Raw genomic sequence first — 19,126 nt, forward strand, 5'->3', positions numbered from 1 at the left:
TAAATGTACTGAAACACAGCAAATTAGACCCTTAACACATAACACATATATATATATATATATAATTTAAAGCGGCCCATTTGACTTTTCAGCGACATCTCATGCGTCATTTCCGCTCAACGTTAGCGTGATGCTGAACCTATGTGCTGAACTAGGAAACTTGTTCAGATCTTAACAGGAGGAAAATTAAAGGTTTGAGCTTTTTTTTTTATTATTCCTGTCGTTCAGGCTTTTTGTGTTGTTTGTTTTTTAACGATATTAATCTAACTATAGCCTTCATTATACTCCGTTTCGATAATCTAATATTAAACTCAACAGTGAGATAAATTAAGCTTCAGTGGGCAGTGAGCAGTACTGTCACTTTGTTTTGGTTCATTTAATTCATACAATTTACTATGCGTTTGTTGCCAAATTTTATGACTACTAAACATTACTACGTTTATATTCTCTCTTAATTTACAGTGTTTGAACTGGGTAAATATGACTCCTAAAATGAGCCCCATCACATTGGTATTTAAGCTTTCTGTTAACATCAATATTTGCTGTTCACATTAAAACCCAGCTAAACCGAGCTTCTGATAATGCTTATAGCTAGTCATTAATGGTTCTTAGCTTTCTGTATGGCAAGTCATGATGGAGCAAATCATCCAGACAGCCTTTCTTTACTAGATTAAACATTGTTTTCTGGCTAACATGGATTGATCGTAGAAAAAACTATGAGAATGATATATATATATATAGACCTGTTGATATTTGGATGGAAATAAAGACAGTTATTGGATCATATGTGTTACTGATCTCTTTTTCTGTTCTCCCACTATTCACAGACCTCCGTCATACAATCCCAAAGTCATCCACCTGATTAGCTTCTTGAATACCTGACAAGCTGACCCTTCCTATTACTATCCACTCCCATTCTTCCTAAAACCATATTGTTCTTGGTCTTAAAAATACTTCCACCTCCTGCTTTTGCATTGTTTCTCCATCTTTCCATCGTTTAGTTCCACTCTTTCCCTCCCCTCCATCATGACTGAACCAGAGCTGCTCACGGAGGTCCCTGCGTCTCTGAAACGGCTGGCCAAGCAGGTTGTGCGAGGTTTCTATGGCATCGAGCATGCTCTCGCTCTGGATGTGCTGATCAGGAACCCCTGCGTACGTGAAGAGGACATGCTGGAGCTGCTCAAGTTCGACCGCAAGCAGCTGCGTTCGGTTCTGAACACACTCAAAGCTGACAAGTTTGTCAAATGTCGTATGCGCGTGGAGACGGCACCTGACGGAAAGACGACAAGACACAATTACTATTTCATTAACTACCGGCTGCTGGTTAATGTGGTGAAGTACAAGCTGGACCACATGCGCAGACGCATTGAGACAGATGAACGGGACTCGACTAACAGAGCATCCTTCCGCTGCCCCTGCTGCATGAACACATTCACTGACCTTGAGGCCAACCAGCTGTTTGACCCCATGACCGGTGAGTATGAAAGTGGAAGTGTTTGAAGGTTATAAACACATGATCAAATAAGCTATACTTCAAGCAGGGCTGCACAATAAATCACATGCGATATTTAATGCGCATCTTGTCAGTAATGCTGGTTCTGTAAACAGCAGTAAATCTCCATCACCTGCGTGCTTTCACATGGAGCAGCATTTACTACACAGAGCCCTTGTTCACTGACAAGCTGTGCAAAAACACAATCATATTTTGTGCATGTTTTGCGCAGCTTGTCGGTGAACAACCTGCATTTCAGCCCGAGCCCAACGGTCCCTGAATTTTTTACGCCCCTTGAACTCGTCATAGTTCAGACGGGCGCTGGGCCTCTGGTCTGCTTTAGGCTTCTCCTTATTTTTATATTTTAGACATCCATCAATTAGTGAAATGTATATAGAAAATTATTGAGCTGCTATAAGAGCTGCTCGACAGTGTTTAGAGTCCTGCAGCATGCATGTGTGTGCCGTCAGCGCAGCTGAACTGTTCTGCGTTCAAATGCACGCAATAGGCTTAAGCTTGCCGCAAAGCATCTGCAAAAGTAATTACCATAAATGTGACAGGGAGAAACAGTAAGGAGATATTTGAATTATGTACTAATAAACTACTGTTTTCTGAGTCTGTGTCGCAAGGATGCAGTTGCCGAGCCTGACTCATCTCTTTATTAGACGCGCCTTTACAGAGAATTGCATCTTTACAGATTATGATTATAATAAAAAATTGATTTCATTAAGTAGTCATTTAAATCTTTCTGTAAGGCATGTATTCACTGAGTGTTCATTTCTGTACTCCTGTTAAAGACGAGATGGCAGAAAGCGCATCGTGTTTGTTTTCTTTATTTTATAAAATTACTACATTTTGTTGATATTGTGAGTGCTCACAAATAAAAGTAAACCCTTTGCAGTTACGAATGATTACTCTTACCTTTATGAGCAAAAATTATGGTATATGATCACGCTGGCACCTCCAAGTCCTGCAAAGCATCTCCACACAAACTATTGGATATAGCGCAAATTAATTTAGGTTTAACGTTTACACATATATTGATCAAACATAGCCTCACTCTCTGCCACATGGCTGCTTGGTCGTTACTTTAAAAAAATAAAACTTATATTTAATGATCAAAAAATGCTCCAAAGGTTTTTCAAAATTTACTTAATAATAATAAAAAAAAGTATATATATATATATATATATATATATATATATATATATATATATATATATATATATATATATATATATATATATATATATATATATATATAGCTCACTTTGCTATTACATGCAATACTTAACTATTTTAATAGCTGAAACAGTAATATAAGATGTTTAGTGAGAAGGGGGGAAAAAAGACGGGCTCGGGCTGGTAATTCTGATAAGCTGTCTGACAAGGGCCAGGATAGGGCATGCAGTAAGCGTCTAGGGCCAGGGCCTAAATTTGAGGCTCTAAACAACGGCTCTGTGTAGTTAATGCTGATCCATGTGAAAGAGCGCAGGTTACAGAACCGACAATACTGACAAGATACACATTAAATATAACATGTGATTTATCGTGCAGCCTTATCTTCAAGGATGTTTTATTAAAAGACATCATTGACATTAGGGTTAGGCGTCATTATGGTACAAACATGCTGCTCGCATCTCAGTTTGTCTAACAGACATTTCTTGTTGGATGATGGACCAACACCGTCAACTCAACCTGGCTAAGACAGAACAGCCTGTGGTTTCGAACAAACCCATCACTATCAAAATTTCTCCATCCAGTAACATTAACCATAACGCCTTCAAAAACAGATAGAAACCTTGGAATCCTTAGCCATCTTCAAGAAACGACTAAAAACACATCTGTTCCATCTTTATTTGACCGTCTAACTCATTTAGTGTGACGTAATGTCCCATGGTGTGACACACATAAAAGAACCACAGATTTGAATTTAACTCAAAATAAACAAATATCACTCAACTTAAAATGGTATAATTTTCAGCATTGAACGGATGACAGCAAAGTTTGTCTTGTTGTCAAAGTTTGTCAAATGGATTTAAAATCAGTATAACCAAATGTAATAAATGAAAATGCATCTGCTTTAATTTCTCTCTTCCCTTAGAATTTCATGGAACAAATATATTCTTTTGAGTGTTATAATTAATGGTATTGTGAGTGATTGGTCAAAGTTACTGTGTGATCATTATGTTGAAAATCAATTAGAAAAAACTAGGGCTGGGACTTTAACGTGTTAATTGAGATTAATTAATTACACAAAAAATAACGCATTAACTAAGATTAATTAATTACAGGAAAAAAATTCCCGCATTTTTAATAACTTATTTTTGCACCGCGGACCGTTTCTCACTGGATGAGTTTCGGCGGACCGATTATACTGAAGCACCAACTAGCGTTCGCATATCACAGCAGCACATCAAGCCTCAAGTATCACCTCAACGCAAAACATATAGCAGCTAGCGTGGACTTTACACTTTATGTTGAACTGTGTATTATTTTGTTGGTGCTACTGGCAGTTTATGTTGAACTCTTTATTGTTTTGGCCAAGGTTATTGAGAGTTGGACTTAGTATGTTATGGCCTCGGAAGCAACAGAGAGATGTTTTCTAATAGTCAGTGTTTCCAATGTTCTGAATGTAATTGACAGTATTGTGTTTTACTTTAAAAAACACTTTACAGAAGGTTCCAGCACCTATAAGCTACCTGAATTTCTGAAATGTACTATTTCTAAATTGTTACTAAATATGCTATTGCTACACTTCATGGCAAAAATTGCACTGGTCTGCTAGACTTGGCTGAACTAAAATAAACAATATTTTGTTGCTTAAGCGTATGTATTCAGTCATTATTCAATGGTATACTATAAATCCATGTGGAAAAAAAAATTACTTCTCACTGTTCTCAGGTCAAATATTTATATGCGATTAATATGCGATTAATTTCGATTAATTAATTACAAAGCCTCTAATTAATTAGATTAATTTTTTTAATCGAGTCCCGGCCCTAGAAAAAACTAATAAGTATCTTTTTATTATTTTAATTTATTCTGGCTGAATTTATGTATATTCAATTCAATTAAAGTTTATTTTTATAGCGTTTTTCATGATACAAAATGTTGTGCAAAAAGCTTCTATTTTAAATTCTTAGCCTATATTTAGTCTTCGCTTATCAGTGGTGACGGTCAAGTTGATGTCCATATGGCAGAAATGTACAGTAAAATTCATGCAGTTAGTTAATGACAAGTAATCAAACACACGGCGAACACTATTAATGGCTGATTATAGGTTACGATTACACTAGCAAAGTTTCGTAATTTTGGACAGTTAAAGGATTGGCATTATCTGATGTCGTCTGAGGGGTTGGCATCATCTTTTCTCAGGTGTTTATTCATCTCAGATCTCCGTAGGATCCATATACGATGAACACATAAGCTTACATTGGCTATTGTAACCGCGAAGTGGTTTTGTAAGATTCAGCAGAAACCATTTTGAAGTTCTTAATACCAAGCTGGTCTCACATTTAAGGGATTGTGTGATCATTGTGAAGATCCTAAGCCATGTACATTAGGAAGTACCAGATGTTTTTAATATAAGTCTGTGTTTGATCTTTATCTTTTCGCCCATATTTGGTAAGTACCTTGTAATCTCAAAGTGAGTGATAAATTCATTCAAGTCACTTTATCCAGACCTCGGCAGAACTGTGTTCAGGCACATGATGGCAGCAGAGGTCAAAATGTGAAATGTTTTCAACACTTGAATGAACCTCACTTTTGGAGACTGCTGAATTGCGTCAGTTTGCAGACAGTAATCACAGACAGGAACGGAAATGAAACTTTATTTTAATAGGTTTAAAAATAAAGAGGCTGTAATCTCATAGAGGCGGCTGTAAGGATAAGCACACTGCATTGACATCATCATCATGCCTCTCTGCTTCTGTGCCTACTGTTTTAACACTTCTGACTTCAACAGCTGCTGATTTATGTACTTAACGAAACACACACACACAAGTGCTGCCCTTGACGTGACTTGTGTTTTAATGGTTTCAGAGAGGGAGTATTTGTGAAGCTTTGCACACTGCTGGCCGTCCCAGTTTAAGCTTTTACTATGGACTGAAGCCAGCAAAACCTAAGTCTAACCCCTAAAGTTTTTACCAATCTGCATACTGTGTGTGTGTGTGTGTGTGTGTGTGTGTGTGTGTGTGTGTGTGTGAGAGAGAGAGAGAGAGAGAGAGAGAGAGAGAGAGAGTCCATTCCAGCAGTCTTGAATCATGTATAATTGATCTAACCGTTGTTGTGTTCAGGAGGAAAATAAATGAAAAGAGAGTCTGAAGAACAGTCTCTCTACACCACTGAACACTTTAGACTCATATTTATGGCCACTGAATAACACTTTACCTTGATTCTTTTCAAGTATGTCTGTTTTTAATGCGCATGAAGTGTTTATCTACATTCATAAAACAGATTTGGACAGTGTTTGTAGGAAATTGACTGAATACATGGGCTCAATGAAAAGATATTAATGTGGTATTGGCAATTAAAGGAAATATTCTATGTTATTTTCAAACCTCAGTGTATACGAACAGGAAACAGTAATGGATTTACGATTTATGCCTGGCAGACAAGACAACCAGAGGGCTTTTACAGAAATGCGCAGCTCTTTTTGTATTATTAAAGCAGTTCTTCAGTAATAAAATGTGTGTAATAGGAGTTGTAAAACTCTTAATTGTCATTTAAGACACTGATTTTGTAGATGGAGAAACTTCAAGATATTGATTCCTGTGTGCTGAGTTGCTCCATAAAAATGTTCTGCGTATAGTCTATGTAGTTTCCACATTTATCAAGCAAACATGATGTCTAGGATGTTATTTATTTATTTATTTATTTATTTTAAGCTGGTCATCAGCAGTTTAACATGCACTGTAAAATTATATTGCATATTTTAATTCTATTGGCAGTGCTGCCCAAGGAATGTGAGTTGGAACACTGACAGTGGCTGCGTCTGAAATCTCAGAATAGGTACTTCGTCTGAATAAATACTTTACCACCATTAAAAAAAGTATGTTCCGTGTAATATAAATGTGTGTAATAGGAAAGGAATTGTACTACATTTATCATGTTGTCACCATGTGACCTGCAGCATTAGTCAAGTAGCTTCAGTGCAATTCTCAAATCCTCTCCCATGGCCTCACGGGACAGTAAAGCGTCCATTATCATTAGATGTGCACTTCAGAATCTTGCCAGAAGTAGCAAATTACTTTTTGCCTGCTGTTTTATGAATACATATTTCTCTACGTACCGTTTTTGCCTACTATAAGGAAGTAAGTATATCTGGATGCAGCCAGTGTTTTTTTCAGTACTGTTTAGCACCATAACATCACTACTGAATCTACAGCATGATAAGTGTGGTTCAATTCCTTGACAAATATAACAGAGCAAAATGTTTAATCAGCTTTAGGGCTGTCACAATTCTTCGATTTAAATCAAGCGCTTGATTAAAAAAAAAAAAAGTACCTGGCAAAATACTGGAAGTGGCACATCGCATTCCAGAGATGACTTCAAAATAAGTCTAAACCCTTCCTCTGAGTTTGCATGTCCACATGTTCTTGTTCAAGAAATTCAGTGGCTGTAGCATTTCTATCATAAACATGTGGCCAAATACAGTCATGGACAAAAATATTGGTAAATATGATCAAAGAAGGCTATGAAAGTTAATCTGCATTGTTAATCCTTTTTATCTTATGAGTGAAATATCTCTGAAGTATTTTCCCATTCAAATTCACAATTTTGAGCACTCCAGGGTGATTATGAACATGAAATTAACCAGCCATGGCTTCCTGTTTCACAGAAATATAAATAGGAGTAGAAACAAAGGCCAAATTCCCTTAATCATCCATCACAATGAGGAAAAAAAACAAAGAATATATTTCTGATGTGCAGCAAAAGATGATTGAGCTTAACAAATTAGTGAAGAAAGAAAAGAGCTAGAGCAGTGAAAATTCCCATTTACATCATCAGGGAAATAATTTCCAATCAACATAAAATGACGTAAAACGAAACTGCCTGGAAGAGGATGTGTGTCTGTATCATTCTAATGCACGGTGAGAAGGAGAGTTTGAGTGGCTAAAGACTCTCCAAGGACCACAGTTGGAGAATTGCAGAAAATAGTTTAGTCTTTGGGTCAAAAAAAAAAAAAAAAAAAAACAGCACCTACATCACCACATGTTGTTTGGGAGAACCTCATCCTAAAACAAACTCCAGCATATTCAGTTATCAGACACGACTGGCACTTCAAATGGGACTGGCTTCTATGATCAGATGAAACTAAATATGAGATTTTTAGCCGCAAACACTTAAGATAGGTTTGGTGTACATGGATAAAAAGTACCCCATGTGTACAATGAAATATACTGGTTTATTTTTTAAAGTGGTCATATGATGTTTTTCTAAAGATTATTTTGTGTATTTGGTGTAACATAATATGTTGACATGTTTTAATGTTCTAAAAACATTATCTTTCAAATACTGTACATTGTTGTAGGTCCTCTATTCCCTGCTTCTCTCAAATGCACAATTTTCTACAAAGTCCTTTTTTTCTGACAAGTGCAGTCTGCTCTGATTGGCCAACTGACCACAGTGATGAAGCTCCTATGTGTTTGCAGTACACAAGCCACGGACGGTTAAGACAGCTGACTCCACTGTGTGACCCTGTATCTCTCACACATCACACAACATGCAAAACTCACATAGTGACGTAGAGATGTGGGGGCGTGTTTGAATGATCCCTTTTAGGGGGTGTGACAGAGTTTTAAAGGAAACTCTTCTCTAAACTTAGACGAGTTGATACGTACCTATCCCGTCTCAGTGCGTGCACTCAATCGCTCTAGTGCACAGCGCCACTATGCTAATGTTTAGTTTAGCACCATTCATTCCTTGGGATCCAAACAGGGATTAATTTATAAGATACTCTTCCATGTTTTCCCTATTTAAAGAACGTTACATGGGTAGTTACACGAGTAAGTATGGTGACAAAATAAAATGTGGAGATTTTCTAAGTGGATAAAAGCACTTCGCAGCACTTCGACCTTGGCGTATTAATATACGATACGATACAATATACTTTATTGTCCCCTTAGGGGAAATGTTTCTTGGGCTTAGTGAATGCTGCATATATACATATAAAAGCACATCAATTACACATAAAACATACTAAACCGGGACAAAGCATGCAGACAGTATATCAAAAGTCACAGTGCACAATGGAACTAACACTATCACACAAGTTCCTGACCCATAATGGAGTGATGATATTATTGCGACGAGGTCGAAGCGCTGCGAAGTGCTCTTCTGCCATACATTGTAGTCATCATTTTTATACACTTAAAGAAATCGCCACTGTTTATTTTTGTCACCATACTTACTCATGTAACTACTCATGTAACCGTCTTTAAATAGGGAAAACATGGAAGTGTTTGGTAGCTTCTAATTTCATCTTTATTTGGATCCTAAGGAATGAATCGTGCTAAGCTAAATGATAACATAGTGGCTCCGCACGCTACAGCGATTGAGTGCATGCACTGAGACGGGAGAGGAATGTATCAACTCGTCTAAGTTGAGGGAAGAACAAAGTGGAAAATGGATAAACAGTGGGGTTTTCCTTTAAAGGTGCTGTAGGGAACTTTTGTAAAAAAATATTTTTTACATATTTATTAAACCTGTCATTATGTCCTGATAGTAGAATATGAGACAGATAATCTGTGAAAAAAATCAAGCTCCCGCCCAGTGGTCCTATTGCCATTTGCAAAAAGTCATGCGCTCCCGGTAAAAAATAACCAATCAGAGCTGCGGTCCGTAACTTTGTTTGTGTTCAAAATGTAGAAAAATTAACATAATAAGCGAGTACACCATGAATCCATTTTCCAAACCGTGTTTTTAGCTTGTCCTGAATCACTAGGGTACACCTATAATAAGTGTTTATATTCGGACTATTTTAGATTGCTTCGGGGGTACCGCGGCGGAGTAACCCAGTACCTTTATGATTCTTTATAGAAATAAACAGAGAGAAGTAGTTCCGGCTACAATGTTCTTCCGCAAGACGCAAGCAGTTCTAATTATTAACCGCTAGAGCGTCAAAAGTTCCCTACTGCAGCTTTAACTTTGATAAAGAATATCTCTTTGGATTTGAAAATTTACTCTTTGCAACATTACAGATCTTCTTCATGCACCAAAAGCTTGTAACACTACAAAAAGAAAGGAAAAATTGTAATTGCATCATATGACCCCTTTATTTAGAATAGGTACTTATGTTTATGTTGTGAGCTTATATTTCTGCTGGAGGTTCTGGACATCTTGTTTAGACACATGGCATCATGGATTTTATCAAATACCAAAGTGACTGAATCTGTTAGAAATCTTATAATGGGCCATGTGTTGGATCTTCTACCTTATATTAATCAAAACACAAACCTCAAAAACAACACAAATGGGTCACTGAGCATAAAACCCATCTTTTGCTATGGCCATTCCAGTCCTCTGACCTGAACCCTATAGAAAATGAGTGTGTTGAACCGAAGAGAAGAAGCACCAACATGAAGCTGGAATCTAAAGGATCTGGAGATATTCTGGATGAAGGAATGGTCTCTGATCTCTTCTCAGGTTCTTTAACATCTTCAGGCATTATAGGAGAAAATTTAGACCTGTTAATCTTGCAAATGGAGGTTTCAAAACGTATTGAATAAATGGGTGCCGTTAACTGTGGCCAATGTGTATTAAAGAAAAACATTTATTTCATAATGATATTTCCCCCATTTTAAAATCTTATCTAATGAAAGGTTCAATTATTGTTAATTCTTTAAATAAAAGATCAAAAGGATGAACAATGCAGATACATTTTTTGGCGATAATTTTATGGCCATGACTGTAAGATTAAATGGACATTTTAATGAAATGTTGTTTAGTCTACATTTTAAACAAGGATTAGACTGCGATGCAAAGAGTAAAAACAATTGTTTTTACAATAAGTTACGATTATACCATTTTGTAAAATAAAACCAAATGATTACTTCTTTCTGATATTTTATTTGAACCAATTGTTATTGCATCAATGATATTGTATGTGTATTTTAAGTCATTTTAAAGTCTTCTGTTTGCTTAAGTCTTTTTATTACCACAAAAAATGATCCGATTACTCGATTAATCATCAGAATAATCGACTACTCCATTACCAAAATAATAGTTAGTGACAGCTTTAAACTGCTTACTGAACAAATGACTCTTATGAGCCATTTCTTCTTAGTAAACCAAAACAATACAGCACAAAACTTAATTGGGTTTAGTTAAATCATTAACTGTGGACTATTTTTCTGTCTTTGTCCCTGACTTCATGTAATTTCTTATATTTGTGAGCCCAACATTTATATAAGAGTCTTGCATAGGGCTTTTGTAGACCGTCTTGTACCAAACAGACAGGAGGAACTCCTCTGTACAGAAATCATATGTTTAAGAGAGTGATGGACACACGAGAGGAACAGAAATAAGAGAGAGAGAGCGTTGGAGGACTGAGAGCGGTGTCAGAGGTGAGTGATGAGTGTTAGAGGAATAGAAAGACAGGTAAAGAGCGCATGGCACATGTTCACCCTCACCTCTGCTGAAAGCAAACTGGCAGGCAGGGAGGCAAAGTTGTTGCTAGGATACACATCAGGAGGATTGGTGAGGATAGAGCAGAAGAACCGAACAGCCAACGATGAGGCACCTAACCCTGTGTAGACCCTGATATTGAACACATACTTATTTCCCATGTTCTCTCCTGGACTCGTGTCCCTGAAAGGATTTCTAAACATTCATGAGTTTCATGATGCACTGTGTTCTTTGTCCTCAGAGAGGGCTCAAATGTGGATGTTTTGCGACTGGCTGTTTTCACCCTGTGCTGCGTTTTGTGCTTAGGTGGCTTAGTTGCGGCTAAGAACAGAAAAGTGTATTGATCTGATTGGTCAAGCGCATCCAGGTCCCCCCTCGTTGAGCAAAAATAAAAAATAATTGATCTATGAAAATCTCTTTGATTGGTGAGGTGTTACGGGAGATAAGGAGATCTGACAGGTCAGGCTTGCACGGTAATAAGTCACTCGCTGATCCTATCTCGGCATGTCTTCACGCTGCCTCATTTTGTTATCTCCCTCTAGTCTTTCCTCCTTCCATCTGAGTCGCACGTCTGCAAAGAACAGGGCTGTAACCACCCAATATTTAGATTTGCAAATATGTTTTTTTGAATGGCTGATTTTTATTATTTTTGGCATATTGTATGCCATCAATAATCAGGAAATGGCAGTGGGTTAACTCATTTTCAGAAATTTGTTTCTTTAGTCCTGCAGCTGTCTGGAGTGGATGTTGGTCAATGGAAAGAGACCAGAAAATTAAAAACACATCATTTTCAGTGAAAGCTTTAATCAGTGAGCACTTTATTTAAAATGATGCCATGTTATATAACCTTGGCCCTAATACAGATTATTTGATTTTAGAGTAATTGAACTACCAAAGAAGCATCTAAAATATATTTTTTAAATAGTTTCTTAATGCATTTGATAATTTTAGAATTGTAATAATGCCCACACAAACTTTTTTTTTTCTTTTTCTTTTAACAGACAAATAATATTGAGACATGAATCAACTGGCTGTCTTTCTGATTCAAGACTTCGATGTACAGGATTACTGACTTATTGTATTTGGTATACTTTACAGACATGGTTATGCTAGCGTTTAATGTTCCAAGTAATGTTTTTAAAGAAATTTATTTTAATTAAAAGAGCATACATTAAATTCGATCAAAAGTAAAATGAAAACTTAAAATTAAAGTAAAATATCTTAAATTCAAATAAAGTACAAACAATTTAAATTAAGTTTTTACAGAAAATAAATGTTATTTTACAGATTTTTCCTTGTTTCAATTACGATAATTTACTTAAATTTTTACGGTTTTGTTTGGCAGCCATAGGACATTTTTTTAAGGTGTAAAATCTTTATTTTACAGATTATTTTACAGATTATTCCTTGTTTCAGTTACGATAATTTACTTTAATTTAAAAAGTTTTGTTTGGCAGGCATAGCTGCCAGTCATTTACCATTTTTTATGGGACTTTTTTTTTTTTTTTTTTTTTTTACAGTGCACCTTTGTGAGCAGAAGAGACAATTCCAACAAGTCATTTCCAACAGCTTCACATAAATGTAGTGGATATGCCCATCTGGGCATTTCCTGCAGACATTGCAAATCCAGTGTGAATTACTGATGATGGGGGATACTGATTTTGGACGTTCTGTCCTGAAAACTAATCCTTTCTGAATAGGGTTTTAGATGCTGTCTGTAGAGCTTAACTTGTATTGAATCCAGAACAGTTATTATTAGAAGTCATCTATATACATTCCTCCAAAGGAGAACAGTTAACGGTATTTTTTAACTGTATTTATATTGTAATTATTCTTATTGCATTAGCACTGCTGCAATTAGAATCAATGCGGTACATTTGTCACAGTTGCTCAGACCCCATCATGAAAAAAAACTTTCTCCTCTCTCAAATGCTGAAATGATGCTGGATTCATCTTTTAAGGGCTGATCACAAAAGTCCTTTTGTATTTGGTGTCGACGACAGAACAAAGCGCCGTCCTGTTTTCAAAAGAGCTCTGATTCACTGGAGCGAATGCTATGTAATTTAAACCAGACCTATTCATATCTCATAGAAAATACAAAAACTATCAACACAAAGACACCAGGCCCGGCAGAATCCTTAATGTATGCCTACACGCTAACAGCAGCGTGCCATGTTCCTTTAGATCATTGCGACAGTACAATGTGTACGCACAGACCCAGTGCACACTTTGACTGAAAACAAAGATTACAACAAGAGTGTGTGCATGTGCAATATCGCTTATTGTCCAAGACTTTGGATTTGATATCTCTACAGAATTATTTTGGCTGGAAGCCTCTATTGGCATGTAAAAGAAAAACGGAAAAAAAATAATAATTTCTTAATATAACATCCCTTAACATTGGTCAGTGCCTCCCTTTGGAAGAATTTTGTAAAGTTTCCTTTCTGAGCTAGTGAACTAACTTTCTTTCGGTCACTTTAGAGTTGGTTCAAATGCATGTTTTTGGGTTCCAGAGTTTGATTTTTTTTTATTATTGTTCACATACATATTTGATCACTGAGATGTATCTTGCTACTTTTGTAACCCAAATGAGCAGTGCCTTTTTTGACTCAGTTGAAGTTGATACAGGACGCATTCATGTGTTTAAAAACATAAGATGTAGATGTAACAGCAGAAAGGAAAAGAACACAAGATGTGTTGACATCATTTTAAAAATGCAGTGTCCATATACTAAACTTTATAAAAGCAGCGAGAAAGAGACCTACATAAAAAAAACTATTAAATGACAGTGGAGTGAATTGCAAAAATGTGAGATACAGTATAGTGGATAAAAAATACAAAGTAACTTTGAAACTTTAGTGGCATATTTTTATAATGCGGTTTCACAGGCCGGATGCTGCGAAAGACGCAAACAAAATGTTCAAAGATGTCATCCAGCATACTTTCATGCAGAAAAACCTTGGGGGGAAAACTATTTTGTGTTTAAAAATGTGAGACGCATGGTAGTGTAATGAAAAAAATAAGCTTAATTACTAAAAATTTGTTTTGCAAAAGTTGAACTACTTCAATGCAGCATTTCTTAGTGCTGTTTTTAGATAGATGTTTTTACATTATGTTTACATAGAAAAATAATGAAAGGGCAGTGCAGTAAAGTGTGTGTGTGTGTGTGTGTGGTGTATGTGTGAGAGAGAGAGAGAGAGAGAGAGAAGACAGGCAGACAGACTGACTGACCAGGAGGGCTGCAGTAAAATTGTTCTCTGCACTCCGGGCTTGTCAATATTTCCTCTGGAGCGGTGTCAAATTTGACGTGATGTGAAAAGAGAAAACATCTGTAGTAAAAAGGCCTAGCTGGAGGTGATTGTTTTTCAGGAGCACCTCCACAGATTTTGTTGTCAACTTTCCAGTAAAGCTTTTAAAATGGAAATTGCGGCGTATCGTTTACTTGTTCGATTCCCCTCAAGGCCAGAAACTCAGAAGCTGTTTCACCATGCACTCAGCACATAACATGGGAGTAATTAAACATAAAAAACACATTGCTGGTGTGTTCATGATAGCAAAACATGAAAACGAGTTGAGAGACATTCTAAATAAAGATTACCATTAAAGGAAGGTTACAATAAACAGCAGCACCATCTGTGACTGACCATTAAATGCCAAGTACACACATATGTAAAATATGTCAAGGCATGTACTTTATATTCAGTTAGTGGTTGGAGTATGCTACACACTCATACAGAGGGCCCTGCTGTGTGTGTTCTTGTCAGGAGGCTGTAAATAACTTCAGCAGCAGATGGCAAACCAGACCAGCTTCGCTTGCCATGGAGCCATCAGTGAATTCTGGGGCAAAATGTGTGTTTGCGTATGTTTGTCCTTGTGTCCGTGACTGTTTTTCCTCTTTCAGTAATATTAGATGGTCAGCAGTGGTTTTGGCACCATCCTCTAGATGGCATTGAATTGTAAATGTACCGCAGCTTGGTTCTTTTTGTAGTTCCTTAAAATATAAATGCTTTTTCCTTTTTGGTAGCAGTGCTGTTTTATTTTAATAAAATATTTTATTTTGAGAATAATACAATCACAAGTTTTTGATATAAGATTTACAATTATTCAGCAAGGATTTTTCAGCTGATTAAAAGTGACCGTAAAGACAATTATAATGATGTGTATTTGTAAATTAATCATTTTGTTTTAGACTTAGTGTGCAGCATTGTCGGATCCCAAAAGTCAAGTAGTCATTTATAACGAGTATGTCTTGTTTAGCCAGACTGATTCGTTGCTGTTTTGAAAACTTTGAATGGTGACAACATTTTCTCACCCGCTGGCTGCTGATGTTAGTAGTTCCTGGTTCGAGACCAGCGGGTTTGTGAGCAAAGCCGATTTTTCGGTCCCATAACTGCCTGGTGGAAACGCCAAAGGATAGGTGGGCCAGATTTGGCATTTGCTCCAACTGCACAATTGGCACCATGTCTGTGGGAAAAGGAGAAGTGGAATCCAAGCCTCTGGCTCACAGCAAGCCAGAGATATAAAGCCACTTAACAAAGTTTTTCTGGGCTCTAACTTCCAAAACGAATGACCTGGAGATGCCAAGTGTGATGGATGTGGTGCGGTGAAGTAGTTGAGAATGAGGGTCGATAAGCAGAATGGTACTTTCAACACTTTGATCTATTGTGCTTAAGACTTTTTTTTTTTTTTCAAACACAGGAACCTTCCGCTGTACCTTCTGTCAAACAGAAGTAGAGGAGGACGAATCGGCCGTGCCAAAGAAAGACGCCCGCACTTTGGTGGCGCGATTCAACGAGCAGATCGAACCCATCTATGTACTGCTACGAGAGACGGAGGACATTAACTTGTCACATGATCTTCTGGAGCCCGAACCGTCAGAAATCCCAGCCCTAAAACAAAGGTCAGCACCTCCTGTTCAGTCGAGGGGCAGGTTTATGCACTAGACCGTGTTGTTTTCAACTAAAACTATTAAACAAAAAAGACAAAAGCATGCAACAAAATAAAAAAAATATAGAGTTAATTCAGATTATTAAAAACTATAAATATTCAAATAAATAATGTTTAAATAAACACTATAATCCACCTTTGCTATTTTCCGCAGTCGGGAGCGGGCCGCCCAGAACGCAGGAGGAGCTGGTGCAGGGGCACCTGGTCGGGAAGTATGGAAAAACAAAGGCTCATCGTATGACCTCTACTCGCAGGATGTGGTCATCAGCATGGAAGACCAGGAGCCTCAGCCTGGCCAGACTACCGAGGGAAAGGCCCCCAAAGAGAGGCCCATATGGCTGACGGAAAGCACAGTGCAGGGGGCGTACAACGAGACAGATGCTCTGAAGCAACGTGAGTCACATCAACTATTTTGAAAGTGGTTTTTGTGGTCATGGTCACATATTTAACAACGTTTCATGCATTTTTTGGATTTGCCTCTTGTTTATACACTTCTTGGGTCTGAATGCATAGTCTATCTATTTATAAGAGCAAGCGCACAAATTGGTAAAAAGGGATATTTATCGTCATTCCAAACATTTTGGATTTTTTTTTTTATGGAACACAAAAACATATTTAGTAGAATATGTATTCTTTATTTTATTTGTAAATAGACATAAATTTTAAGTCATTTTTCACTGAGAAACTTTGCTTTCACGTACTCAAATTATATATATATATATATATATAAAAAAAAAAACGTAAATGCATATTCAACATCATTGATGAAAGAGGAGAAGAAACCAAATGTACAGTTAATTTATTGCAATTAAATTCGAGTACTTGGAAGTCAAGATTGTTATTGAAAATCAACCCCGTTCCTATAAAGCTGTCTTGTGGCTTCAGAAAGAAGAGTTTAGAAAGTATAGCACATTTATGGTGAAGAAGACATGCATCTAATTTCACTCGATTATTTTCTTCTTTTCTTCCAATTTTTACACACCAGCTGGCGAGGACTCTGTATTAACCCAGGAGGGAATGACTGGACGAGGAGCTGCACAGGATGAGAACGAGGAGGTGATGCTGGCTCTCCTCATTCACGAGAAGAGGAGCGGAGCTGGTCCAGGAGGTGCTGTCGTCTCCAGACCGACCGTTCCAGCGGCTAACGCCAGCGACTCTGACAGCGATACCAGTGAATCAGATGAAGACTCACTGCCTCAGGCTCCAGTCCACACTATGCGCAACGCTACAGCCCTGCGGCCAGGAAAACAAGAGGATGAGGAGGACGAAGATGATGATGATGAGTTTGAGGAGGTCGGGGACGACCCTGTAGTTATGGTGGGGGAAGACCTTTCTCTTACAGGGAAGTGAGCCAGAGACCCGAGCTGGTGGAACAGATGAGTGCTCAGGAGAAAGAGGCGTACATTGAGATGGGCCAGAACCTCTTCCAGGACATGTACTTCTGAGTCCATCATGTCAGTCTGCTTCACATTCCTTCTCACTTTTGTCCATTTTTTTTTCCTTTACAGAATAGTTTCGATCGCTCTCTTTTGCACAGTCTCAAACGGTGTTGTGTGACGTGCCAGAGCTGAGAAATGTAGTGTTATATCATTGACCGTTCTTCTTTTTTTCTCATCCCTCTGCCATATCCGCATATGAAGCTACTCTGGTGCCAATGATACCAAAGTATCACAGTTGTAAACAAGAGTATCGTACATTGGCAAACACACTCGCAATGCTACCTTTCTAGTTTGTTTGCAGTCTCGCCACATTCAAAGACATCCAAATGAATACTAGTGTTGCTGCAGTGACCTCTGGGACAGTTTTACTCAAAAGAAAACCCCAAACCGTTGGGTTCTATGGGTTTTTCTGGCTTTTTTGACATTTGAATGACTGCACGTGACAAATGTTGTTTTGCTCAAAGCTGCCGAGACATTTCTGCATCTTCTTGCTTTCATGTGTTTTTCCATGGCTCTTTTTCTCAACAGTATTTAGCAGGACTTGCAGTTTGAAAGGAAAGATGAGGGATTTTGTTTTTAGCCGACTGCCTTGATGTGAGTTTTGATGAGATATGTTTGTTTAGAGTATGATTGCTTTCCTTTCACGGCAGAAATGAGCATTTCTTCTTTTGGTCTCTGCCTTAGTGGACATTACTCACTTCTGTTTGTTTATCCACAAGTGGAATACATTTTTTTCAGTTTGTTAGACGTTTTACAGTAATAAAACCCTGAGTGTGAAAACTTCAGTCTGTGTATTCATGAATCGGTGTGTGCAGCAACCTCAATAAGAGATGAATATGAATTAATAGATGAGTTTCATAAACAAGAATCCTGCTGTTATTTCACATAAATGTATTCACAGCAAATTGTGCTATTTAGTTTATTTCGCCCAGAAAGGAAAACAGGTTGGTTTTGCAGTGACTGTTGCCAAAAATGTTTGAATTGACCTCTAATGTGTGATCGTGTAATTGAATTGGGAACAGAGTCTCCGGGGAAGTGCTTTGGTGCAGCTGCGGTTGAGATGATGCGGGAGATAAAATCGGTGGTGTGTTGACACGCAGCCAGACAGAAAACCAGCAGTGCTGCTGTCACGTCACATTACAGGTGCAGAACTATCTGCGGCTCAATGCAGGGGGTGTGTCTAAATGATATGTAGGGGGGTGAACTGAAACTTATGGCTTTTGTAATCTGATTCTTAAAATATGTTTTGCAGTTTTATTAAAGGAAAAAGAATGTTAGGATAGAAACGTAATGACAATTGTTTGAGCTTTTGCTCAATTTCTATGGTAAAATTTAAGAAATTTGTGACATTTACCGGTTACCAAAAAGCACAGGTATTTTTGTAGCAATAGCCAACAACACTGTATGGGTCAAAATTATAGATTTTTCTTTTATGCCAAAAATCTTAAAATATTAAGTAAAGATCATGTTCCATGAAGATAATTTGTACATTTCCTACTGTAAATATATCAAAACTTAGTTTTTGATTAGTAATATACATTGCTAAGAACTTCACTTGGAAAACTTTAAAGGCGATTTTCTCAGTATTTTGATTTTTTTGCACCCTCAGATTTCAGAT

At 37.4% G+C, this 19,126-nt stretch overlaps 1 protein-coding gene across 1 annotated transcript; it reads left to right on the forward strand.

The window, feature by feature from the left end:
* The first annotated feature begins 120 nt into the window (after window positions 1-120).
* Window positions 121-18,293, forward strand: gtf2e1 (general transcription factor IIE, polypeptide 1, alpha). Its single transcript, XM_026271981.1, is given in 6 exon segments — window positions 121-192; window positions 828-1,474; window positions 15,821-16,022; window positions 16,224-16,462; window positions 17,055-17,387; window positions 17,390-18,293. Coding segments are annotated over 5 exon segments (1,347 nt in total). The 5' UTR covers window positions 121-192; window positions 828-1,026; the 3' UTR covers window positions 17,515-18,293.
* The last annotated feature ends 833 nt before the right edge of the window (window positions 18,294-19,126 follow it).

The sequence above is a fragment of the Carassius auratus genome, chromosome 9 (assembly GCF_003368295.1).
Source record: "Carassius auratus strain Wakin chromosome 9, ASM336829v1, whole genome shotgun sequence".
Classification (NCBI taxonomy): Eukaryota; Metazoa; Chordata; class Actinopteri; order Cypriniformes; family Cyprinidae; genus Carassius; species Carassius auratus.